The sequence below is a fragment of the Phallusia mammillata genome, chromosome 3 (assembly GCF_965637545.1).
Source record: "Phallusia mammillata chromosome 3, kaPhaMamm4.hap1.1, whole genome shotgun sequence".
Classification (NCBI taxonomy): domain Eukaryota; kingdom Metazoa; phylum Chordata; class Ascidiacea; order Phlebobranchia; family Ascidiidae; genus Phallusia; species Phallusia mammillata.
In genome coordinates this window covers 18533680-18559779 of record NC_137254.1, presented here as the reverse complement: position 1 = coordinate 18559779, position 26100 = coordinate 18533680, and the positions used below count along the sequence as shown (strand labels likewise).

General features: G+C 36.0%; 2 protein-coding genes across 3 annotated transcripts; one reads left to right on the top strand and one right to left on the bottom strand.

Annotated features, from left to right (window-relative positions):
• The first annotated feature begins 848 nt into the window (after positions 1–848).
• On the top strand, positions 849–5194 carry LOC145218417 (galactosylceramide sulfotransferase-like). Of its 2 annotated transcripts, none has more exons than XM_080085831.1 (7): positions 849–1022; positions 2077–2265; positions 2691–2842; positions 2956–3150; positions 3229–3376; positions 3774–3896; positions 4143–5194. In XM_080085831.1, the coding sequence occupies exons 1-7, from the start codon at positions 867–869 to the stop codon at positions 4392–4394; spliced, it is 1215 nt and encodes a 404-aa protein (XP_079941957.1). In that variant the 5' UTR covers positions 849–866; the 3' UTR covers positions 4395–5194. The 2 variants fall into 2 exon arrangements, with proteins under 2 accessions (XP_079941957.1, XP_079941956.1); XM_080085830.1 differs by having other exon boundaries at positions 2074–2265.
• Positions 5195–21560: 16366 nt separating this feature from the next.
• Positions 21561–25740, bottom strand: LOC145219782 (zona pellucida sperm-binding protein 2-like). The gene is made up of 9 exons (XM_080087093.1): positions 25594–25740; positions 24228–24338; positions 23925–24045; positions 23579–23621; positions 23274–23439; positions 22918–23075; positions 22362–22533; positions 22038–22108; positions 21561–21753 (listed from the first exon to the last, which is right to left on the bottom strand). The coding sequence occupies exons 1-9, from the start codon at positions 25702–25704 to the stop codon at positions 21561–21563; spliced, it is 1146 nt and encodes a 381-aa protein (XP_079943219.1). The 5' UTR covers positions 25705–25740.
• Positions 25741–26100: the final 360 nt, after the last annotated feature.

The window sequence follows — 26100 nt, the reverse complement described above, 5'->3', positions numbered from 1 at the left end:
AAAGCAAATGTATTTGTAATAGCAATTGTGTTTACGCGATTTGTTTCACCGAAGCAAATAAACTTACTTCAACTCAAATAACAGTGATCTTTATACACCTCCTACCGGTAGTTAGCAAACCTTGTTTGATGTGAGTTCCTATGTTAGTTGCTCTACCCAACAGGTCAGTAGAAAAATTGTGCAACGTTTTGATGGAAACATTACTGTAGTGAGGCTTTAAGTGCTTCGACAATACACAACGTATCCTACGGGTAATTTAAAATCATTATACGCTGAAGATGATGCAGACAGGATTATGTCAGGACGGTTCCGGTTTTCTATTGTTTTGAGCGCTGTATTGTTGATTAACTGTACATACCGCAGTTAGTGTGGTGGTTAGTTACATTTCTAACGTTGCAGCGAGTACCAAATTGAAGCAAGAAACTTACATCCTTGCATGCTGTAGAAATGTTGAATTCTAGGTTTAACTAATCTTAGTATATTGTCAAGCATTAAAAAATAGACAACCAAATTGAATAGCATGTCAAAAAGCTTAGCCAGAATCTCCTCTAAACAGATTAAAGTTTGAGTGAAAAAAGTGTTTTAGGTAGCTGTTTCCGAAATAACTTTTGTTAGCTAATTTAGATGATAAGCCACTGAAGAAAATATATAAAGGATAAAGGACCCTTAAAAAGATCTAATTACGAAGCCAAATTTGTCACTCAAATAGTGCTATCTACAGATAAGGCTGGTGTTTCTAATCTTGAGTTGTTTTAAGAAACCCCACAGCATGCTTCAATACTTGAAAAAGCAATTCATTTTGTTGTTTACATTTTGTTGTTGCAAGCCTATTATTTTTAACAGATTCATATCCGTGGACTTACAACATGGATAAACCTGGGCTATACAAAATCTGTTTAGGTTTTACTCTTTTTCTATCATTGGTTACAGTGTGCATGTGGAACATTTCAACTTTTACACCAACGGTTGAACCAAAACAGAAAATCAGCAAACATCCTAATGTTAAAAAACTCGATAACAAGGTAGGTAACATTACATTTAAGTTACAAAAAGTATATATGTTGCCAATAGTATTAAAAATCGGTATCGATTACCAATGATAAGATCCTAAAACAATTTGCCCTGTTATAGTCGCCACGCTTTAATTTGTATTAGAGTTTCACTACATTATGATTATTCGTACTGGTTTCCTAAACACATTTTAGTCATTTTGTTGCAAAAAGTATGAACATAACTTTTGTTTGCTTGTCGCCATACAGTTTTCCCAAAACACTATTATGTCTTAGTAACAATAGATACAAGCTTTCAATGTAGCTAAAAGTAAACCAATTTGTTGAAAGCACGCACACAGTGTAAACGTTTGAACAATCGCTGCCATTGCCGACGGTGCTATTGAACTATTATATATCCTCATTCCCTTTTTCCCGGTGCCACGATTCCATACATCCTTGTGCTTGGCCGGTTCCAACAAATAAAAAGTGTTAAATCTAAAAGAGTTAATCTAGAAAAAAAGAAGCTTATAAATGTGATTTCTAAGAGCACAAAACGGTTGAGAGTGGTGGTAGATACATTGTCACGAACTCATTACAAAATGCTCATTCTTTTGGAGAAACCCCATATGCATCCTTTGGTACCCATTAACCCCTGTGGCTGCAGTAGTTTACCCTAAGGGTTTACTGTCTACCCAGGTTGATGCAACAAGACGAAATAAGCATCAAATATAGGATACGGCATGTACAGTAAAAGGGACCGTGGCGCAAGTGGTTACATGACAAGATAAAAACGGAATTTACAATCCCGTAAAGTGCAATATCCTGAAAAAATAAATAAATCGCCAGAACCTTGCGATTAGAGGCGAGGAGGAAATAACACCTTGCTTGGGATTAAAGCGCGCAAGAATTTGTGCAAAACAGTATTACATTTTTTGTTAGGGGTCCTTAAGTTGAGATTGGGTGGAATTGTTCTTGTGTACGGGGTTTCACTTTAAAATTATTCACAATTCATTGCAATACTAAATTCGAACTAAACGATAGTTTTCTATTTGCTCTAGAATACATGCGTATTTATTTTCAGAAGAAAGTTTTCGCACTGGCCACTGAGTCGCTGTTAAATGAAACTGTAAACATTACTCAAATATTCCGAATGGAGGAAAATAAATGTACTGAGTCCGTTTCCAAGTTTGTGTATGTGAAGACTCACAAAACTGGTTCAACCACTATGTCTTGGCTACTAGGCAAATTCAGGGACAAATATAACTTACAAAAGGTAAGACATTAGTGATAGGATAAAGTTTCAAATCAATCAATACATGTCAATTATGTAGAGCAGTGGTTTTCAAACTTTTAATCTTTGCAACCCATTTTAAGATTTTTAAACAAGGCGTTCACCGAGAAAACCTTATTATACATTCAATAATAACAAAAGTCAGTGTTACAATCAGTTTTTCAGCTGTGCGGTCATACACCAAATTCGTGGTTATGGCTCATGTTCACGTTCACGTTCACTTTTTATTCTATTTGTTTCTTTTAAAGTCAAGAAAAAACATTTAAAATCAAGGGTTCTCAATGTTTTTAATTTATTTGTAGCGGTCTCTTTGCTAAATATTCTTGGTTTTGTAAATTTGAATTTGCTTTATACGAAGTAATCGAATGTCATGAAAAGTTTAATAATATCATAAATACGGTTTGTAGTTTCAGACTTGTATGTATCCCAGAGGATTTGTTGGAGGATATCCTGGCCGCTTTAAATGCAAGTTTATGTTTCCAAAAGACGCTTCACTTAATGTTCGACACCTGAGGTTCGATGCAAAAGAAATGAAAAAATGTTTTCATGCTGAAACAAGGTATTTCTGATACGTCAAGGTTGTTCAGCAACATAAACATTATTGACGAAATGTAATGCAAATTTAGTAGTTCAGACTGTCAGGTCCACAGAAAATACATCTTCTGATTGCAGATATTTAACAATCATTCGAAAGCCGTGGAACAATTTTCTTTCTGCATTACATTTTTATCCTCGTGTTGAGGATCACATTCTTCACTGCACAGGAATGCCGAAAGTTTACATCGAACAGGGAGAAAAGATGGATACAACTAAATTTCTGTCTAAAGCTGCTATTATGCTTAATTCGTCAGTTCCGTTTTACTTCAGGTATATTTTTATAAGTATTTATTTTTAATATGAAGCAAACCGTACATGAATTAATCCACGAATTTTCGTTTTGCACAGATTTCGAAATTTTCAATCATTTGATTTGGGAATAGACCCAATGTTGGAAGACGTTCATGAAATTGAAAATCAAATAGAGGAATTGGATAAAAACATGGATCTTGTAATGTTACTCGAACATTTTGAGGAGTCTATAATTCTGTTGAAAGTTCGTTACAACAATAATTTATTCAATACTAATTTTTGGTTATTGTTTGGGATTCAAGTTCGCGATAGCAACAGGGTCAACAATGAAGGTGTCCCGATATAAAAGTTAAAAAAATCAAATAACAAACCAAAGGGTTGAAAGTTACTTCGTAAGAATTATAAAGAGTACTCTTGATATGCTTCTTTATCTACTTTACCCAAACATAAAATTATTTCTTTTATTTGCTTTGAGCGATTAACTGCTTTTTAGCCTGTTGTTTTGTCACATAATCGGGAAAATTGAACAAATGCTCTAAGATTCATAATGCTATTTGTTTATTACACAACATAAAGATTCAAGCGTGTTATTTAAAAACACTTAACATTAGGCATTTGCAAACCAATAAAGACTTTTTTAGGATCTGCTGTGTTTAGATTGGGAAGTTCTGAGCAATTTTACTTCCATAAACAAAAATATGTACAACCGAAAATCGTTAACGGATGAACAAGACAAAAAAAACTTCGAGAAACTCTATAACATTGTACGTAAGCACTATGACATATTTTTTTATTGATTTGTCGCTTTGAGCTTATAACTTTCTTTGAGCTAAACATTTTAACCTTGCTATGTCCTTGTCAAAAACTTTTGCCTGTTTTGGACTATGTTCTTGTATAAAGATCGCGAGCACTGCCGAAACATTTTATCAAAATATTTTGGTGTTTTTTCCAAAATTATGTTTTTACGACAAAGTTATGCAAACGCAGTAAACAATCCATTTGATTGGCAGGATATTGCACTTTACGATCATTTTAACCGAACTTTCTGGAAACGGGTTGACACCTACGGACGGGAAAAAATGGCAAACGATCTGGTAGTACTTCGCAGCAAGCAAATCACACAAGACACAAAATTATTTGATACAAAGTGCTTTCCATCATGGGTAGATTCCAATGTAAAAATGGAATTGCAATCATATATGTATGAAAACAGTGGAAAATGTCTCTATCCCGGTTGGAAAGAGCCTGTATACATTTCCTAGATGGACCGAAACTCGTAATTAGTATAAGCATTATCCCTATTAACGTTAACACTTTGTCAAGCGCTATAGTGGTTTTTGTGCCCAAACAGCATATGGAAGATAAAAGTTCTTATCAGATTACACACGCCTGGTACTAGTTAATGAAGGTTGATCATCTGTCGCCCAAAGTGTGTTGCCAGTTTGACAACTGATGGCACGTGTGTCAAAACATCCCATTTTTCGACCTATTAAAAGTGATATGTTTGCCCTTGGCAGTTTTCCGCTTTGCACAAACACATGTCCTTTTACCTATAGTTCTTATATTACATTACTTTAACAACCAATCTGTGATTTTTGCAGACTTTTTCCATTTTATGTTCTTTGAACAACATTTCTATTAGATGTGTTAAAGAGATATTGCGTTTTTAAGTTGTATGTAGTTGATGCTGAGCCAAAGTAATCCTTGTCGATGCCTTTTTCAAAAGTGTTCTGTACATTTTGTTTGCAATAAATCGTATAAGGCGGTGTTTGTAAGCAAAATTAAGATTTCAAATTGCTATTTTCAAAAATGCAATGAAATCATGTGACATGCCAAACAATTATAATTTGTCAACGAAAAAATATATGGGTGATCAGAATTGTGAAAATCCATGCAAAGATTTGATTCACACCGTTTAGCAGAAATGCATACAAACGCAATTAAACTTTTAAGTAACACATGGACAAAAAATAAAAGTAATCATGTTGACAAACTGTTCATGGTTTATTTAGGGTCGTGCTCGTGTATCACGTGATCAAAGATAACAAAATATTATATTTGATACTTGTTGTTATGTGGTATTGAAAAATGTGCAAGCTATCACTTAGGTGGAGTGCAACATCCCATTTCTAACGTCTGCGTCGCAAATCAATTTGTGCGTTTACTTACGCGATCTACGGTAGTGTATATTTGTCCTTCGGTGCTTGTGTGTTACATGACACCTGTTGAATCACTTAAGCTTATGTTTTATTTCGACCACATTACAACGTAAAACTTATTTTGAAAGAATTATATAGAGTGACACGCTTCTTCATCTGCATTATCTAATATATAAAATTATTTTTATTTGCTTCCTAATTTTTATTACCTTTGTGTTCTCACAAAATCGAAAATTAAAGCCCATCTTACTTGCAAACTATGTATAGCGTAACATCCAGATAATAGTAAGCCAGTATAGTTGATCAGACTGAAGCGTTTCTTTGTTGTCAGATGCGGATGTGGTTGGTAACCCAGATGTTGTTGTTTTGTCTGTCTTCTGGGCAGCCTAAAACTAAATCAAACACACAGAAACATTTTGGTCGAAAACTCAAGAACTAGGGGAAAAATGACAATGATGGCACTCAGACAACCTCATACGTGAATATAGCAGGGTATACAAACGAAAATTTTGTCCTTAAAAATTTTCCTGTAAAATGTTTTGTGATGTAGGTAGGGCGAAAATTGTTATAGTGGCTGATACAAATATTTGCAAGTTTGCGTTTAGCCAAAAGTAACAAACCATGTGAAAGGATAGCGATATATAACGCGCATAACAAGAAGTCATACTCTACGAAAAACAAACAGATGTGAACAGTACATATAAGGTCGTGTTACGATAACGACACATTCATATCTTATGTCACGCCTAGACTGGTAACGAAAATGTCTGTAAAACTCGATTAATTTCACATCGTATAGGCCAGGTATATTCTGATCAAACAAATATGAACATTTCGCATGGACTACCGGTACAAACCTGTTTAATATTTCCACCGCTCCTCCAAGCTTTTACAAGTTTGTAGATTGCGCAACCAGGTATAAATGCAATTAAACTTAGACTTGTTACATGCCCAATACATTCAGCCCATAGAGGGTAAGTATAGTCATCATATGTTGGACGTTTGATGTTCGCCATTGGGTAGATTGCCATCGTCTGTTAGTAAGATACAAAATTAACCATATCCTGATGCCAAAATATTTTACAATTTTACAGTTAATTAAAACATTTTTCTGTCATATGGCAAAGCAGATGTTTTGAACGGTTTAAATGTTATGTATTCGTCAAACTGATATGATACATATATAAGCTATTGCTGCCAGGCATAATATCAAGTTTGTAGAGCTCTTCTGGCAAATGTAATTTTATTCCGAAGTTTCTACTTCCTATACAGGTCGTCTTCATCAGGGTAAATTACACTGAATACGACTAGTACATTGCACGATAAACAAAGGAAAAAAGAATGGAACGCAAGCACGTCACAACGCAACGAAAACACCGCGCGATAACGAATGATTGGGCCTCTTATCTCTAAGCAGGTGCCTGTGTTAAGGACTTAATTTGGTAAACTCGAGATTTAGAGAAAGTTGTTTGGGTACGAGATCTTTAACGCTAAACCGTCCCAACCATCCCGATTGTATTCTAATACTCAAGACTACCTCCCTAATTCGTAAAACGGTCCAAGACCCTGCACTAACGGCTTATCGCTAAAACCAATTGTTACAACGGTGACTTCGCTACTGGCCAAAAATAGTATATATTATAATCAATAAAACCTTTGAAAGGTACTGTTCGATCACGTTACGTTACAGCAATAATCACGTTGCGTTATGGCAAAACACAATAGCAGCACAACAGCACCAAAAGAATCGCGCACACTTCACCGGGGCCAGGAGAGAACTGCCCCACTAAACACGAGGAAAAACGACGTCACATGCCTCTAGGAATGTGGCCAATCACAACGCGCCACAGGAAATCACTGAAGCGGGGATGCGTTCGAATTTTACCGGTGTTAAGGACAAAAGAAAAGATAATAAAGTGAAAAAGGTTGAAAATGAAACACAAGAAAACAAAAGCGCAAATACAAGAAGTGAAAGGAACAACGTGAAAATAAATATGGCTAAACAAAACAAACAAAGATTATGAAACAAAACAACTAATATATTAATGGTAAATGAAGTTATTTGTGAAAAGCAAGTGCCATAATCAAATATCAAAGAAGCGTATACCAAACTAAGTGAACACAGTGAATAAATAAACTAAGTGAACACCGGTTCACGTTACACCTGTAGCACGCTGAAAGCATCACGTCTGCTTTGATGTTCATTGTGTTGCCCCGTTGGTGAGTATTCCATGACTCAAGAAATAGAATATGCTTATCGAGATATGAAGGACAGTGAAGAAAGATAAGAAATGCGCCTGCGAATATAGGAACTATACGATATACATGGTGGGAATTAGATGCTGTTCTGTCCATTTGTTTGTAGTTTCAAATATATCAAAAAATAGTTTGGCTATAAAAAGTTCATGTGATAAAACCTTTCTTGGTGCCTTTGGGACGTGCTCCAGTGAAGCGATCCCTACATATGCGTGTAGTTTTTAAGTGAAATTAAACAACAACATATAAACCAGGGTTCGGAAGGGGGTTCTCGTTTAGCATATACGTTACATCAAATTGTCTCGCTGTTTGCAGCCTTTTATCCAACAATTAAAAACAAACACATAAATCGGCCAATTTAATATATATTTTTTGGCGGACCGTACATTGCCGATTCCTGATCGAAACCGTCCCAAATATGAACACATATCATACCTTACAATCCTTTAACATTTCCACATTTAATAAATGATATACGATATGACACATAGTGGAAAATGCCAGATTATCTGGTTACACACATAATATGACAACAAACCTAATTAATAACTACACAGCATAGATTATACAAACATAGGACTTCAACAAAGGCTTAGCAAACTGTTATTCTATGCTCCAGTCCTAATACAACCAATCCCAACCCTGAACATAAAACATCTGCCCAGGCGCAGTTCAGGTTAATGTGCCTCTTCCCAGTTTGCTTCGTTTTTTTCCAACTCTGAAAACAAAATACATGCGAAAACAGTTCCGAGAATTACAAGAAAATTATCCATTATTGAAATGCATGGTTCTAGTTTGTTTAACAACGGCAGGCCTAAACGTTTTTTGTTGAATTCCGAGAAACTGAGCCGTGTGGCAAAAGAATATGACATCATGCCTTCTATTCGCAAAACATACAACGTGCAATTTGAAACTTGATCGCATTTCGAAGGAAACGGAAATGAGTCTTTCTCCGTCTTTCTGTGCTGCCATCGCATTATGTTGGATTCGCAATGTCACACAAAACTCTTGTTGGTTGGAACGTGTCTGTCATAATACAACTCTAAACCAGCTGAAACACTTTTGTTATGTAGATAAATCTCCCGTATGCAATAAAAGTAAAAAAGAAAGATTCTGGCTTTAAATCAGGTGAATATTCAGACTGTTAAATAATAAAAAAACACAGTTACAATGCACAAATCGTTTTTTACAGCAACATAAATATTTATTTTGGCTATATAAATTCTACACTACAGTACTATATATTTCCAAAAAAATAACTCCACAAGTTTACCAAACTAGTTATTGCTGATCTCGCCACTGGTATTGTGCTCATTTTGCTCTTTTAAATACTAGCGCCCGAATGTAGATTATTTTAATCACGACTTAACGATAGCCAAGGGTAAGCCTAACCCCGGGTCGAAAACCTGTCCTGTTCAGCGGTATGCAAAAACTCGGATCACCATTAATCCAAACTCAGTCGCTGAACCGAGTTTCTGCATACGGATCAACTGACTGTTAAGTAAATATATCGAGACTGGGCGATAATTAATTTGGGTATTTGGTCCCGAAGACCCATTTTTGTGACGCGTATCGAGTTGCAAATATAACCGACTACTGCCAACGCCCAACAACAAAACAACTGTCCCCAGAAGTTATGTAAGTGGGCTTGGCCCAATGACGTGTTCGAAAACAAGTTCATCTAAAACCCAAACAAGATTCAGTTGTTTTTTATGGGCCTGTTTAGAGTTTTAGTTTTTATAAATCAGGATTGGTTCGGCCCTGACTGCGCACTTGACCATATTTGTATCGTAATTACACCGTGGTAAATTTCACATTCAGATCGGGTTTAGGCACAATTTCGGCGTAGTTAACAACTTTAAATCAATTAGGTCCATTTTATGGTACACTAGTATCGATCAATGGTGCCCCTTTTTTTAAATGGCTGACCAAAGTAAATTACAATTTAGTAATTGCAAGTAAAATTGACAGCATGTTTTCCCATTCAGTAGCATAGTTACAAAAAACATTCAAAACCGTATCCGAAACATTAGTTTATTTCCAAATGCGTATACACAACCTAATCAGTTATGATGAACATAAATTCATAACTAGGATCAGCCCTAAAGCGTCTATGCAGACTAGCGATCACGGCACACTCATACATAAATCACCGTACGCCAGGCCAATTGAAGGCGCCATACCATCTCAGCTGGTCACCAACCATTCACCAGCATATGGCAAGGCGTAGGCCAGAAAAATCCAACCTGCGATGGGATTCGAACCCATGACAGGAGTCTTTCCGGGACTCGCGCTTTACCAACTAAACCACGCAGGCTCAGCGGAGAATCCGCCGAAAGTCGAATCACAAGCACCGTTGCACAACCTTAATTTAGCAGCATATTTAGCACCCCCCCATACACTGACACATCATACCCTCAGAAGTGTATGCGTACGCATTGCGTACCCTACGTAGAAAACCCTGAAGAAAAACAACAGACATTACTGTTGGAAAAAAACTCTTATTGTAATTGTTGATTGTGATGAAATAAAAAACTTTATCCTCATACGCGCGCAGGCACTTTCTAAACAACGCGGATAAACTTGCTTGGCGGGGCGTTTGTTACTGACCCAAAACCGTACCTAACTTGATACTGCGAGAAATCATACACAAACGAAATAGACGCATTTGTTTGGCCACTAAACCGATGCTAGTTCTTTCAAATTGATGATATTGAGATATCACATTACATGCAAGACGAACTTGTAGGTTACATTTTTTTCATTTTTTTGAATTGTGATATTTGTCTGTGTGCAGTAACGACGTATCTCGTTATGAGCTGAAGCAAAAACCTACTCAAGGGATAAGCCACAGTGGACTTAAGGTGCAAATGAAACCAACTGTAACTTTGAACCCACTTTCTAATCACTTTATCTGAATAAACAAAGAGAGTAAAGTTTTGCCCAACAGTTTTGCAGAACCAAGATCTAGTCTGTCGCCTACTGACCAAAACAGTCTCAAATAGCCTGGAGCTTTATCAAACAAGGTTCTGACAAAGTTTCAAGCCGCAGAGCATTGTTGCATTTGTGGCGAACTTTATTTCTCACATTACGGAAACAGTATTACATCTTTGCTCAATCTAACCTGAAATTTGTAGAGTTAGATTGTACCAAACAAAATTTGATTAGTAGAAAAAATGTGGCACTATATACCAAAACTGATGTTTAAAACAAAAACGAAGTAAAACATTTGAAAAGCAGAGAATATTTCGTCTTGCTCATACTTAGCTCATGAGGTCAATCCCTTTTGCACTGATGAGACATTATAGGTCGAAACAGAGTGCACTGTCTGCAATTCCTCTGGTAGTTTTTACGTACGAGCACAAAAGTAAAATACACCGTGTAAAATGGGGAGACCTACTACTAAAACTGACTTTTTGTTTGCTGTTGGCACATAGCGAGATTTTTTCGTGAATTAATTTAAAGAGCTGTAGTTTATTTTTCGGCACGGTTTGAAAGGAATTCGAACGAATTAAACCGCATAACATTGACATTACACATAGACATTTTACTGTTCATGCAGCAAACTAGATGTGTGGCACGGAACGGAAACTTCAGCAGTTAACGTTATGGGAAGTACGAAAGCGTTGAAAAGGGCTCGTAATAATTTCTTTCCAAGTTTCAAATGTGATTACTAGTGCCATCTGGTTGGCAACGAAACACACAGACAGCGCAAATAAACCAACAATAATTGTGTAAGTTTTTACTGTGATGCTTAAAACTGCAGCAATTGAGGCAAAAAATATACAAAACAGCGTCATAAATGCGGTTCTTTTCATCATGTGCAGCCCAGATGTTATGTTTATGTCCCGTTTAGCGAACTTAAACGGGTAAATAAAAATAAATAAAAGCATTGACTGCCCGCAGCCGTCGATCGCTACACCAGAGAGTAATGGCCACAAAACAATTGTGCTTGTAATTTCACAGCCGTTTCCGTAAGTTCCAAACGTGATCACAATGTAAAATGTTACAATAGAAGCCATGACACCAAATATCATCAAGAACAAACTCAAGTAGCTCAGTCTTTGTATCCATGTTGTATTAAGGTGAACTAGAATCGGGCTTTCGTAGAAGCAACGTTGTTTCAACCACAGGAATGAGTAGAAACAAGTTACACCAAGAGCAATCATGGTGGAGCCGATTTTAAACCACAACTGACAAGCGAAACCGGAATTTGTTGAGTAACCAACGTTGAAAAGGACCAGGCATATACAGACGTAGCAGGTGATAAGAAATGCTGTGAGGCAAACTAACAAGTACAAAATTCGGCTATTTCTCTCTCCAGTTGTAAATTTCTTGTTGGTAACTCCATAGTGCAGCAGAGCGCTGAATATGTAAATTGCAAGCAGAAGAACAAACACTTCAACTGTCGTAAAAACCATCCATACTGGCTGCGAAAATCGTGATGGAAATGATGAATTTTTCATATCATCCTCGTGAACTTTTGAACTCGACATATTGTTGTCTGACATGACTTTCTCAAACAAATTCTCAAACAAGTTTTCAATCTTATCCCCTGTTTTTTCTAACTTATAAACAAATTTTGCATCGAAATTTCACCTGGGCGTATGAACAGCTGAAAGATAATAATAATCAGGTTTATAAAATATCCTAAGTTGTGACTCAACATAAATATCATGAAACTGCAAAGTCACAGCATGACTTCCTCCAAATGGCATTTCGCTTAAAGGTCGACTGAAAAAATTTACTAAAACATTTTTTTCAACTCAAACTTTAGGTTTGAAAAACTTATCACCACACCATATTTTCTGTCATCTTAATATAATACAAAGTGGTTTAGGTATAAAAGAAAACTTGAAAGAAATATAAAGTTGGTTAGTTTCCCTTTAAGATGTGACGTGATGGAAGTGAATGACTGCAAGCAATATACGTTGGTCGGTTGCGCTGACGTAAGGTGCATCAGTTTCTAAACAATGCACGCTGTCATGGATCTTGAGAGAAGTTCGCGTCATAGTGGGATTTTATTAATTACATCCTTTTCGACCCCACTATTTTTGTTTGACTGTTACTGTAGGACGAGTATAGTTTTTATTAGGTACACAAATGTAAACTATGCTGCAGTGATTTCCCCCGCTTGTCCTTGCGACATCTACCTTCTGCCATTGTTTTTTTGACAGAAATCTACGTGAAAGACATATATGCGTTGCGTTGTGCAGTGGTATTATTACATGTATTATACCCAACCTGCAATTGAAAATTAAAATTTTTAAAAAGATATGCCAGAATAGTGCAACTAGAGTTTTTTTTAAGTTAACAGTTTTTATTAATCAAGCAGATGGCAAAAAATAATATGATTGCGAGGGTTAATTGAAATCGAATAGTCCCTGTCCTGCGCCAAACCGACTTCTAAGTTGCAAAACAAAGCGAACGTTAGAAGCATTAAGGTTCCAATCAAAATCTTAAACAACAGAAAATCCAAACTGATTCAGCAACAACTGAATTTGCCAAAATGTAACTTAGTGGCGCAACACATGCCAATGCAATCATGTATGTTCTGTGCTGAGGTCAGAGTTTTTGGAGATCACACATGCGGTGATTGGATCTTAACCTCACAACAGCCTTGAATAACACAGAACTCACAACTGCTTCCCATTGTACACAAAGCATATCTCAAACAACAACAATGTTTGACGTCGCGCGATTGCAGAAATTAATTGGGCACATTTTAAAGAATCAATACTGTGGTATAAAAACACACCGAAGCAACACAAATCGCTATGTTAGTTAGTTATAACGGTAACTTAAAAGCTTATTAATAATGGTTTTTTATTCTTTTTAAACTAGATTCTAAAGGGCCATTTTCTTAACCCTTCAAGTGTGCAGACCTTTTACAAAATTGATCTTTTATGACAAACTAAGTACTTAGATACAAGACTAGAACCTTATTATTTTTATGGCATTGTTTAAAACTTTTAAACATCTGCCACATTTTTTTACAATTCTTTAAAACCTTTTACGGACGCTTTCAGGGTCTGTAAACCCTAGGTTGAGAACAATGGAATTTCCGATGAAACGCTTTCGCTTGATTTTTGATGACGGATTAACTGCACATTGATTGACAGGAGGGCAAATCCGATTGCTTCCTGTTGTAATCAGAAATCACAGCACGTTTTTGATACCTGCTACAAGACTGTAACTAATCATAAGAAACAAAAACTCGTTTTAATGACTTCGTATCGCTTGACATATTTTATAATTGGCACACGCCTTTTTAATCTTACAAAGTGTTAAGTTTCAGCTTAATGTAATTGGGAATGTGTTCAGGAAGTTCTTTCATCAAGCTTCACAAACGATTGGTGTTTTATTTGAAACGGTCGCAGCTAAGTCAAGTGGATACCAGATTACAAAGTCGCATCTACATCCTAATTTACTGCGGCAGAAATATTACAAAGTTCAAACATGATTTGACAATACAGTTACAGTTTAATAATCAAAATATTGAACTGTTTGACATCCTTGCAAGCTTTGAGGTAACGGGCTAAAACAAGCCATGTTGGTAAACAAGTATGCAACAATTTACGTATTCATCATAGTACCAGCTTTTACCTGATACGAAACAAGCAGAATTTATATTATAATTTGTCATACACTACGTGTTGCGGCAATTTACATGTTCTTGACTCATATTGACATTACATATGTTTAAAAACTTTCGTTTCCGTTTTGTTTAAAATTTATCAGGGCGTTTAGTTATTTCCTGTAACCGTATACCTATTGATAGGAAATGCTACAAAGCCGACAGCCTTGCATAAAAAAGTGCGGCTGGAAAGCACAGGCAAGCGTGCCGAGAGTTAGGCAGTATTGACAAAATTGAGAAACCCTGGTGTAGAACTTTTGTTCTGCACCCTAACAAATTACTTGAAACCAGTTTTAGCAGACGTGGTGTCGATATGTAGTGATGTTATTGTCACCTAATGCAGAAAGTTTTATGAGAACGGTGTGGGACCAATTCGTTTATATTTTATTGGAAATATTTAACAAGGGTTTACGTCCCATTGTAAGTTGAATAGGTTTTGATACAAACTGATGTAAAAATATAAAAGTTTAATGTTTGATAGTTTGAGTTTAGGAAATGTTTTAGATAGCTTAGATAGCTGAAAGAACTACCTTATGTATTGTAAATCACTCTATTGCAGGTTTAAGTGTTAAAAAAGAAGTTCATTCGTTGTATGTGTTATTCAGACGCCTATCTGTGGACGCCAAGAAACAAATGTATATGTCTACACTGTATCGAATCTGCTTAGGTTTAACTGCTTTTCTGTCACTGGCAAGCGTGAGCATGTGGAACCTTTCGGCTTTTAGATCAACCGTTGCACCAGAAAAGGAGATCAATAAAGATGATGGTAGCAAAACTAACGATTTAACGGTAAGCAATTTTTTGTAGGTGAAACGACATATTGTGACATCAATATTTGCAAGCGTATTCCACCAATTACCCCTTTTCAGTTTATTTCTTTGTTTAATAGCTTTTTCTGTGTCATTTTTTCCGTTTTTTTATGTTTTACAACTAATTTAAGAATTGCTTTTTTGCCCTTATAATTTCCCCTTTTGTTTATCTGTTTTAAGTTGCACGTCTATCGTGTTATATCGTAACTATGTTTGTGTTACACCCTTCCTTCTGGCGCCGGAAACTATCCAACAGGGTTTCTTTTGGTGTGTTTTTTTAAATTGAACCCCACCCTCTTTCCCTAACACGGGTGGTTAGCTTTTAGGTCCCAACCTGACTGGTTCCACCAACGTTGCTGTAAATAAGAAAAAAAGCCCGTTTGTGCATCCACCACCGTTCAAATCAAATTTGTGTCAAATAGGAAATGTGATCATGAGGTGTTACATGACTAGTATGAAGTTTAAAGCCACCGATGTAGGCGAAGTAAATTTAGTGCTTAAAATTGTTCAACACAAATACGATGTCTAATAGTTTTGTGCTTTATCAAGGTTACATAACTTTTTTTGTTTGATAGCAACAAGTCTTTAAGCGTTTTACTGAGCCGTTGCCGAAAGAAAATAGAAACATAACACCAATGTTCAGAAAGGAGGAAAACAAATGTGAGAAGCCGATTTTCAAGTTTGTATATGTAAAGACTCACAAAACCACTACTAGGGGGGTACTCTAAAACTTCATCAAAAAATATCGTCTATTGCAGGTAAGACTCTCAACTCTAACAAGATGGTGGGAAACATTTATAATTGCTTCATTGCTTTTTTTTGGGAGGGGGGGGGTTCTTAAAGTTATGGCCCGAATTTAAACAATATATTTCCATATACTGCATTGTCTACGGAAAGTGATATACTGAGTGTCTAAACTAAAGGCTGCATTCAATGTACAATCAAGAAAGCTAACTAAAGGCTAGAGGATGATGTTTAAGACTCCAGTTTTAACTGTTAGCTGCAAAAATAATTTCAATTACAGGTTACTTGGTATGTATAATAATTGGAAGGGTAATACAAAATCCAGGAAATCTTCATGAGGGATTTCTATGATAAGGTCGCTACAAAATATGGACTAAATATATGAGTTGGGGTATTTATTTTTTTAATTTGTTTTTTAACCGTTTGTACGTACCCTAACGATCTTGTTGGAGGATATCCTGGTCGGTTTAAATGCAAGTTTCGTTTTCCAAACGACGCTTCTATTAATGTTGAACATTTAAGGTTTGATGCAGAAGAAATGAAGAAATGTTTTCATCCCGAGACAAGGTGTTATGTTTCAAAATAGATTGTAAAGGCAATATGCGATTGATTCGAATATTTGCTTAGATGGAAAACATTTATAATACCCGTCCAAGTCAGAGTTGCAAGTCGGGCCGGGCTTTTCGGGCCGGGTTCGGGTTCGGGCCGGGTTCGGGCCGGGTTCGGGCTTAGGTATTGGTGAGAAAACGGGCTTAAAACGGGCCTGACTTTACGTTCCGTGTCCGCCATCGTTTTTTAAATAAAATCACTCAGCTAAGTAACAATTCTCTGGCTTTGACCCAATGCCCACCCTCCTCTAAAACGTATTGTTTACCCCATTGTCTACTATTGTTCATTGTGTTTGTTGTCTTTCTCTTTTTTCTATCTCATCCTTTGTTGCAAGGCTTTCGTGGATAGGCCTGTCAATCAAAATTTCGGGCCTAAACGGGCTTTGCAAAAACGTTTCGGGTTCGGGCCGGGCTTCGGGCTTATACTTTCGGGTTCGGGCCGGGTTCGGGCTCAGATTTCGGGCCCGCTTGCAACTCTGGTCCAAGTCAATTTGGTCCTTGTAACGAAATTAATTTTGCTTGATTGTTGCAGATATGTTACAATCATTCGCCAACCATGGAATCATTATCTTTCGGCGTACAATTTTTTTCCTGATTGGGAAAAGCAAACTCTTAACTGCGGTGGAATGCCGACTTTATACATTCAACAGGGTGAAAAAATGGATCCTCTAAAATTTCTGTCTAAAGCTGCTGTCTTGTTAAATTCGTCTGTTCCTTTTCATTTCAGGTATTTTTCGGTTTGTCTCATCCCGTTTATGATCCGTTATGTTTGATAAAAAAGTGGACATAACTTTCTAATTGCTTGGGGATAAACTAATATACGAGTGGCCATAGGCGCCGAGTTTTACGAAAGTGCAAGGTGGCGGACATAAAACATGCGTCACTAATGCGTACAACCAGAAGAAATCAGATTCGAAGCCAAACAAACTTTTTTAGAATGCAACGTTTGTCAAGATCAGAAAAAAGATATGTTTGAAATACTGTTTAGTTTGCAATTGCAACACGTTGTTGTAAGAGGATAAGAAAAACTTTGAGCATCTTTACAACATTGTACGTAAATAGTTATGTATTGACATAATTTTTCATTCTGACTTACACTTTGTTTTGTTTTGATTATATCGTTTAAAATCGTTAAAATCTAGACAATAAGTGCATTGACATATTTCTTTTGTTTCAATGTCTTCTATGGTATAATACAAACGTGGCGTTTGGAGAACAGCCATTACTCATTTTTACAGGACATTGCACTGTACGATTATTTCAACACAACCTTCTGGGAACGGGTTGAAGATTACGGACGGGACAGAATGGCTAAAGATCTAGAAATACTTCGTAAAAGACAAAATAAACCTAAGACTGTCCTATCACTTGGTCACCGACCAAAACCAGATGTGGATTCCCAACTAAAGGCGGAAATTCAAAGTTATATGTTTGATAACAACGGAAAATGTCTCTACCCGGGTCGTAAAGAGCCGCTGTACATTTCATAGATCAGCATTTGTTTCTTTAAAAAATTCCTGTTTGTGCTGCTGACAGATAGTGTGTTACAATTCGAATTGTGTCAATATACCTATGGTAATGCAAAATTATTTAATATGTTTTTTTTTTTAATCGGCTTGTCTAGTTTGGTTTCTGTCCATTATCAAAGGATATATTTTTCTGACCATAACAGGCTCTTTGCATATTGTTACGTATATTTATCGCAGAAATAAGGTGGTCAACTTGTCAGCAAATCGTTAAACACCGCAAAATGTTTTAACTACCTTCATAAATAAGAAAATAAAGTCACATGTTTGCCTGTCTGTACATAAGAATTTACCAAACTTATCAACCGAAAAAAGTGCAACTCGGTAAAATAATATTTATATGTAAGCTTTGAAATTTTGGGTATGCAAAGGTCATCTAAATATTTCATTAGTTTATCGAGAAGGCAATAAAATCCAATGGACTTAAGATTTATTATTTCGTTGATTTGTTTGAAAGAAACCTCCAGAGCGTAATTTTTTACTCGTTGCGTTACTGATACGATCTCGTTTATCAATACAACTTAGTCAGTTTGAACAACCATGTTGCGTCCACAAGGAAATTTCGTTGAAATAATTGTTGGTTGTTTCGTAGGTTTAACTTTTCGTTTTATAATTATCCATTTTTGTAGTGCCGCGTGTTCATTTATCGATCACTGGTGTTTAAATTAAGATAAAAGCGAGTGTCCTCATTTTAAACAGACAGACAAAAACCAAATCAATCTAAAATTTACGAATGCAGTATTTTAACAGCAACTGGACGAAATGATTATTACATTGTTAACCAAATCAGTGAAACAAAAAAACCTTCCGCCAGCATTAGACACATAATAATTACATTTTCATGCAGTGTAAGTTTTGTGTGATTTTTTTTCATTAGTAGTTTGTTTCTATTTTTTTAATTGTTAATTTAGGTAGGGTTTTAATGTTTTATTTGTAAGTTATTTTTTTTAAATAAAGTACTGTGATCAATCGAAAAATAATCTATTTTGACATGTTCATCATTAAACTACAATGTTCATAAGAATTGAGACCTTTGGAAAGAATATGTGTTTGATGTTAATAAGAAAAGAAAACTGTCGTATTGGAGCGACTTGATACGGACGGCTAACAGATGAACAAAAAAACAAAACAAATAGGAATTAGATATGCTTGCATGTCATTTAAACTGTGGTCGCACACAAGAATACATGAATAATGAAATGAAGACTTGTTCTTTCAGGAACACTAGACACCTACACACGGATTTTTTTCATATCACACTTTGAACCGGATTTTTAGTAACTTATAATGTTGGCTAATAAGATTAAGGCTGGTTTTTCTGATCTTGATTGGTTTTAAGAAACCTGCAGGTTTCAATGGTGAAGAAGTATTTTCTTTTTTGAATTTTGTTGTTGGACGCAGTATGCAGTATGCAATGGAACAGAAAATCGACCAAAGAGGGTGCAATATCCAATCCCGAACACGCAAAGTTGTAAGGCCTTAATCTTACAATGTGTAATTGTGAATGTGTGCAGGCAGTTCTTCTATCCGACTTCTCCAACGACTGGTGTTTTATTCGAACTGGTCACGCTACAGCAGCTATAATCACGTGGAGACCAAATTGCAAAGTCGCATTTACATCCTAATTTACTGCGACAGGAAATATTACAAAGTTCAAACAATGCAGTTGAATGCAGTTGATTGACACCCTTCCAAGCGTTGTGTTAACGGGCCGAAACAAGCTATTTTATTAACAAGTATTGCAGAATTTTCACAAATTATAATTATTGTTGCAATCGCTTACAAACGATTTTCAGGGGAAATATTAGAATTTATGCAAAAAATACATATGCCAAGCCAAATTTTCAACTTTCACACCAAAATACGACACAATTAAAATAAGTTACAATATTGAAAGTTGCAAGTTGTTCTAATGGACTATTACGTATTCATCGTAGTACCAGCCTTTCTCTCACAGGAAGTGAAAAGAATTTATTTTTTTGCCTTTTTTTCTAGTCCTTCGATGACTGAAATTACTGTTTGGTAGCTTAGTGTTAAAGGACGTTCAATTATTTCCTGTAACACTATGCCAGTAGTTCTCAAACTGTGCGTCGCGACGCCTTGGTGCGTCGTTTCAATTTTCCAAGGGCGTCGCAGAATAGTTCTGTTTTGTGGCTTTTGGTGTTGTATCAATAAACACAACTTTAATAATAAGTTTCCTCATTAACTTTTATTTGCTGGTGCGTCGCAAGTTCAGAAAACTTTCGCAACAAGCGTCGCAACAAAAAAAGTTTGAGAACCACTGCACTATGCCCATCGACGGGAAATACTACAAAGCCGACAGCCATGCATAAAAGTGCGGCTGCTAAGCGTATAAGGCAAGCTTTTCGAGAGTTGGGCAACGTCGACAAAAATTAGCCATGGTGTAGAACTTTTGTTCTGCAGTCTAAGAAATTACTTGATTGCAGTTTTAGCAGACGTGGTGTCGATACGTAGTGATGCTGTTTAAGTGCAGATAGTTTTGGGGGACCTATTGTGTGTGTGTGTGTGTGTGTGCGTGTGTGTGTGAACGTGAGTGTGTAATTTCGCAACAACGTATTTGTAGCGTATTTGTAAAGATATAACTAGTAATAACTAGTGATAAACAGTTGTGTATGTTTTGGTTAGCTGAAACAACTCTAATAATATTTACAGTTTAGGTTGCTTATTTAAATCGTTTCGGCTTGGACCCTAACATTTTTACGTATAACCGATAGCGCTACACAACTTTAAATGTAAATCCATCGTTGTTTGGTCTACTACAACATTTAACAAGGGTTTATGCCCACAATAACGACACACTCATGCATGCATACATTTATATAAATCACAGTAAGCTTAGCGTCATGCTACAAAAAATCAAAGCATCTTCAATCAAAAATGGCATAAAATAGAAAATTCCATAATCCACAATAGTCCATTTTTTCTGAAAAAATTGGGTGACTGTTATCAAAGGAAAGCCATTAAGTTTAGTTGATTAATCCCACGGGGCGTTTATTTCTGAACTGAGGGTTTATTTCTGAAAAAAAAGATGCCAGAAAGCAAGCGCGATTTTAAGAACCACGCACATTTATATTTACCCTGGTCGATGTAAGAGAATGGACGCTGTGTATTTACAAAATATAAATGAAGTTACTAAAAAAACCAGCCTAGTCAAGTGATGATATTTTAATATGGTGTCATGCAAGCGTTGTAAGTATGTATCATAAAACACAATTTGGTTATTTTTTTTGTTACCTTGTAGAATAATATTACCACTACGTTGTTGTATGTTTACTGGTCCTGCAGAAAGGCGATGGATGTGTTCATTGTTGTCATTTTCAGTAGATTGTCGTCTTTTTGTTGGACACGTCTGCGTAAGTCAAACCAACATGCGGACTCAAGGCTCCAGAGATTAATATAGAGTTTGTTTAGGTTTTATATTTTAGAAACCTGGGTGAATATTCCATTGGCACGATCGTGAATATATCAAAAAGTCTACGTCAACTCAAGCCCAACAAAATTTAGAAACGTTTTAAACAATTTTGTCAAATTGTACTTTATTTATGAGGCAGGTTATTAAACTTTGGTCACTGCGAAACCATCTTTTTTGTCAAATCAATTTTGTGTTGCATCTCTCGAACTGTGTGGTTATATATGTTATGATAAAAATGTTTTTGGCTAATTCACTTTCACTGTCCAACACATTGTTTAGTTGAGTTTTGACAGACAGTCACGTCGCAGTGAATGTAGATAAATTGGTCTGCATCACTGAAGTTTGTCCACACAAAACTCGTTAGCTTAAATTGTGCAAAGATGGACTCATAATTTCGGAACAACATCTTTGCATCGGCACTTTCACTTCCGCTGGCCGGGGCAACACACCTAAAATAGGTAAAATCGGTTGCACAGAGCGATTGTCTGGAAGGAAAATCATCAATTAAAAAACAAGTCTCAAACTCAAGTTTAAACAAGCGTCAAGGTTTTGCTACCAATATTTTCAACGATGTTATGTTTCGCATATTCTGTTTTCTGAATATATTTATTCATTTCCTCTTTCCAATTTATGCGAACTTCAGAGTCAAATTTATGCCTTTAATCTATTTATCTTTTTTGTTTTGTTTCATTTCTTAAAAAATCATTCAATTCTCAACAATTCATTTGCTTACCCGCTTTGTACAATCGAGTAACTCGGCGAACCACTGGAGTTTTCGACCCGTGTCGCCCAACAGTTTTGAAGCTGCACACAAAGTATGTCCGGAAATTTAATAAGTTATAAGTTACATATACACAAATTATTTTGTAACGAAACGATGTTGAAATGTTTAACAATGGTAGAACTTTAGATTTGCATCGTCATGAATTAAAAACACCTATTTACAAAGACATATAAAGAAAGGTTAGAAAAGGCTACACTCAAACAAAATGATGTACATTACGTTTTTGATAATGTTTTATCATAAGCATTAGTGAATGAAATTTACAAAACCCACCTGAACAATGAATTCATTATTGTCAGCCGAAATCCCACCAAGTTGAACTTCCGCAAAAATGTAATTGGGCACTGTGACTTCACCGGACAAGCTTTCGTTGAAATGATCGTTATTAAAGAGGTTCAGAGACACATCCAAAGTCCCGGTATCTTTAGCCATAAATTCAGCGGATCTGCAAATTGTTCACATGTTTAAGAAAAAATCACATATTTCAAAGTGTTGAACTGTCCAATTTGTTGAAACAGTGTATTTGTTTCTAAATAGTCGTGTTTGCACAATCAAGGGGCAACAAAACTGCAATGGACATCTCAAAACATCGACGTAATGGCACGTGTTGGTACAGCGTTGTTTGATATGCTTTCTGTCAGGTTGCTGAATATACGTGGCTTTATAATAAGTTGTTAAATTTCAAAAAGTACATGTCAGTGATTGAGTTAGAGAGGGCATTGTTAGTGTTTTTATTGTGTATGACGTGTGATGAAATTTGTGTCATATGTTACATGCCGTTGTTTGTCATGTGTTTTCGAGAATGTGGGGTGTAATTCTACTATTTTACCCGCTTTGTGGCTGGATATTGGATGAAGAAAGTAGTTGTTGTGAATCAAACTGGCAAGTCACATTAAGCTTGTTTTGATGGTCACGTTGAATTACCGCAGATGATGGAGCAAGAAATCTCCAAATCAAGTAAGATACCGACACCACACCGTTCTCATTCTGTGAATTAAAAAAACAAAAATAAACAAATCAATCATAGTCCTGGTGATAAAAGGTCAAAATTTAAAACAAAAGGAAAGATTGTTTTGTGGCAAAAATGTTTGAGTTTGAAACAGTTAGAAAAATTCTCACCTATTTAGCTGCAATGGCTTGTCAAAGCCGAAATTCTGAAATGATTAGTGTTCGGTTGTAATTTACCTTGTAGTGCCCTTCGCAATCTTCAATGTCAAACACAAACACTGGATTCATTCCCGTAACCTTGCAGTTGTCATGGAGATCAGCAAGAGGAGTTTCTCTGTCCAATGCAATGTAAAGAGTATCTCCGAGTTCGTAGTCTAATGTGATCTTTTCTTCCGCTGTTAATCTAGAAAGATTGTTTTTTTTTTGCTAATTGCAGGTCGGCAAAAACCCAACGAAAAACGGTCAGTAGCTGACTGTAATTCGTGTTATTTTAAAAGTTGATAGATTTATTTGGTATTGCTACGAAAGAAGGTTAAACTTACGTGATGGTCAAGTTTTTTTCCTTGCACTCAACAGCAACGGACACTAAAAACAACGCAATATTTAGTTAGTCTAAATATTACGCATGTCGTAAAAAGAAAAACTTAATCTGATTGATTACAAAAGAATCAATCAGATTAAGTTTTTCTTTTTACGACAATAATAATTTGTGGCTGTGTAAGTTACATTTATATCATTTTTCGGTAACGATGACTGTCGAAAATTTCTTTAAGGTCTTTTAGTGAATAAAATGTTTTAATATTTCTAGAATGAAGTCAATTAGTTTTGTTTGGATAGATAAAATCACTATGAGAAAGTTCGTATGAAACGCAAATCGTCTGAACGAACCTGGGGCGTCACAATTAACTTCTTCATCGTCGAAATCGGAACAATCATGAAATCCAAACAAACTTTTCTGCATGGCAGTACCCAGATCGGCATTTATATTTGCCAGGTCCACAATCTCCACCTGAATGATGCAAACGATTTTTAGTGACAAAGAGATCATGTATACACCTGTAATAAGAGGTAAATTATTCCAGAAAAGTGTAATAGTGATACTCCACTGCACAAACACTACATCAGGACATCGAACAATAAAAAAAAAACATAAAAAATGAACAAACCCGAAAAATAGTTGTAGTTTCTTACCAAAGCAATCGCTTGCGAGGTCGGAATGACATACAGATAACGAGCAGCCGAAACGCAAATCACGACACTCTCCAGCACAGTCGAATTGATGGGCAGGGCAGTTGTCCAAACCTACAGAGTAAAAATAGTATAAGCATAGTGTCTTTATAAAGCGTTATTGTGGTGCAAACCCGACACAAAGATTTAATAACGTTTCAACCTTTACCATGTAAAAGCTAAGATAACACAAAACAGTCTGAATTCTCGAACAAAAAACTGGTGATCCAGTGTTAAACGGTTTAAACAGTGGTTTTTAACACGTGAGAAATGTGACATGCAGAGCTTTTGAAAATCACACTCGAGCTGCAAACATTCAAATGGTAATGATTAGGATTTACTACGCAATTAACTGTTTGTCTATTAATTATTAATGGTCTTAACTTTAGTTATTTATTGTTTTCATGGCCCTTATTATTATTATCCAGTATTATAAACCAATGAGGCAAAAAATTATGGACCTCCTACTAAGCGTTTCGTTTAGGATTTGTTTGGTTTAGCGCCAAAAAGTTTTTTTGGACAATATAACAAATTACCATGAGATTTATTTTTTAAAACATTGGTCGGAGCTTTTTAAAAGTTCACATGTTAACCGATTATTGGGAAGCTGCCCGAAACGTGCAAGGCGAGATTGTGCACGCTTCTGTTTTGTTTACGGCAGCGAAGAAAGGGTAACAATAGTAGCATTCTTTTGAAGAGTCGGACTACAAACTGTAGTGTACATTGCCTGCATAAAAGAGGTCTAAATTATATCAGGTTTAAAAATATACCAAACGAACACATTTTTCTAAAAAATGGAACGATCACAAGTTGTAGTCGGCCAACCCTAAAAGTTGCAGAAAAATTGTTTTAATCCTGATTATTGTTTAAACATATAATAATGTCAAACCTAGTTTGGCTTTGAAGGTCCATTTTTGACGAAAGACTTTATGGCACACACACATATATATATATACATATAAATTGTTTTTTTACAGAAAGTATGGTACGTTTCGAAAGTGTTTGAAACGCTTCTACTTTACACTTCGACGGCAGTATTAACTGGAACCTGCAGACATGCTTTGCAAATGCATCTGTCATAATGCGAACTAATGACCGACTGCCATGTTACGCTATCTTTGCTCATTACTGACGAGCAAAAAGAACTGCGCGAATGTATCGTTAAAAACCCTGATCCGTCCGCCGTAACAGTTACCGATACCAAGATGCCAAATCAAACTGCAGTTAGAAAATTAAAAAAAAGTGTCCGGAGAGCTGCAAAGAGTCTGTAATGTTTTCCCCTATTCTGAAACATTGGAGACCCCAAAGTAAAAAGATTGCAGAAACTTACCTTGTTGTATTTCAGTGCATCCAACTTCATCGTTTCCACTTTCACAATCCCATACTCCATCACATTGGTAAAATTGCGGAATACAGGCTCCAGAAAGGCACTCAAACTCATCAGCAGCGCATTGACCTGTGTCACAGACTCATCGCATAGACGTCATTATTTTATCAGTGTTTACTGAAATAAGATTTGTGACCCCACTAAAATAAGTTGGCAAAGCCAAAGACACTATAATGGTTAAACGCCTTTATTGAAGTATGAAAACAGTCAATAGAACATTTACAACGGAATTATTTGATTTGTTGATACAGTTATTTAACGAACCCTTTATGTGTGATAGGATTAAATTCTACCCACCAAATACAATAGACTCAAAGTATCAATAAACGCCACCTAGCGCAAAAAACAAGAACGACAATATTCTTACCATTACATACGGGTTGTTCATCACCCGCTGATCAAGGGCACATGCCTAAAGTAACTACACACTTCATTGAAGGTGAACATTGA

Excerpts from the sequence above, each read along its gene's own strand:
- LOC145219782 (XM_080087093.1), bottom strand. The coding sequence starts at position 25,704 with ATGAGTTTGAGTGCCTTTCTGGAGCCTGTATTCCGCAATTTTACCAAT. Across the intron at positions 23,622-23,924 it reads AGTTAATTGTGACGCCCCAG|TGTCCGTTGCTGTTGAGTGC; the intron begins GTTCGTTCAGAC and ends CGTTGTTTTTAG. Across the intron at positions 23,440-23,578 it reads GAAAAAAACTTGACCATCAC|ATTAACAGCGGAAGAAAAGA; the intron begins GTAAGTTTAACC and ends CAATCTTTCTAG.
- LOC145218417 (XM_080085830.1), top strand. The coding sequence starts at position 867 with ATGGATAAACCTGGGCTATACAAAATCTGTTTAGGTTTTACTCTTTTT. Across the intron at positions 3,377-3,773 it reads AGTCTATAATTCTGTTGAAA|GATCTGCTGTGTTTAGATTG; the intron begins GTTCGTTACAAC and ends AGACTTTTTTAG. Across the intron at positions 3,897-4,142 it reads TCGAGAAACTCTATAACATT|GATATTGCACTTTACGATCA; the intron begins GTACGTAAGCAC and ends TTTGATTGGCAG.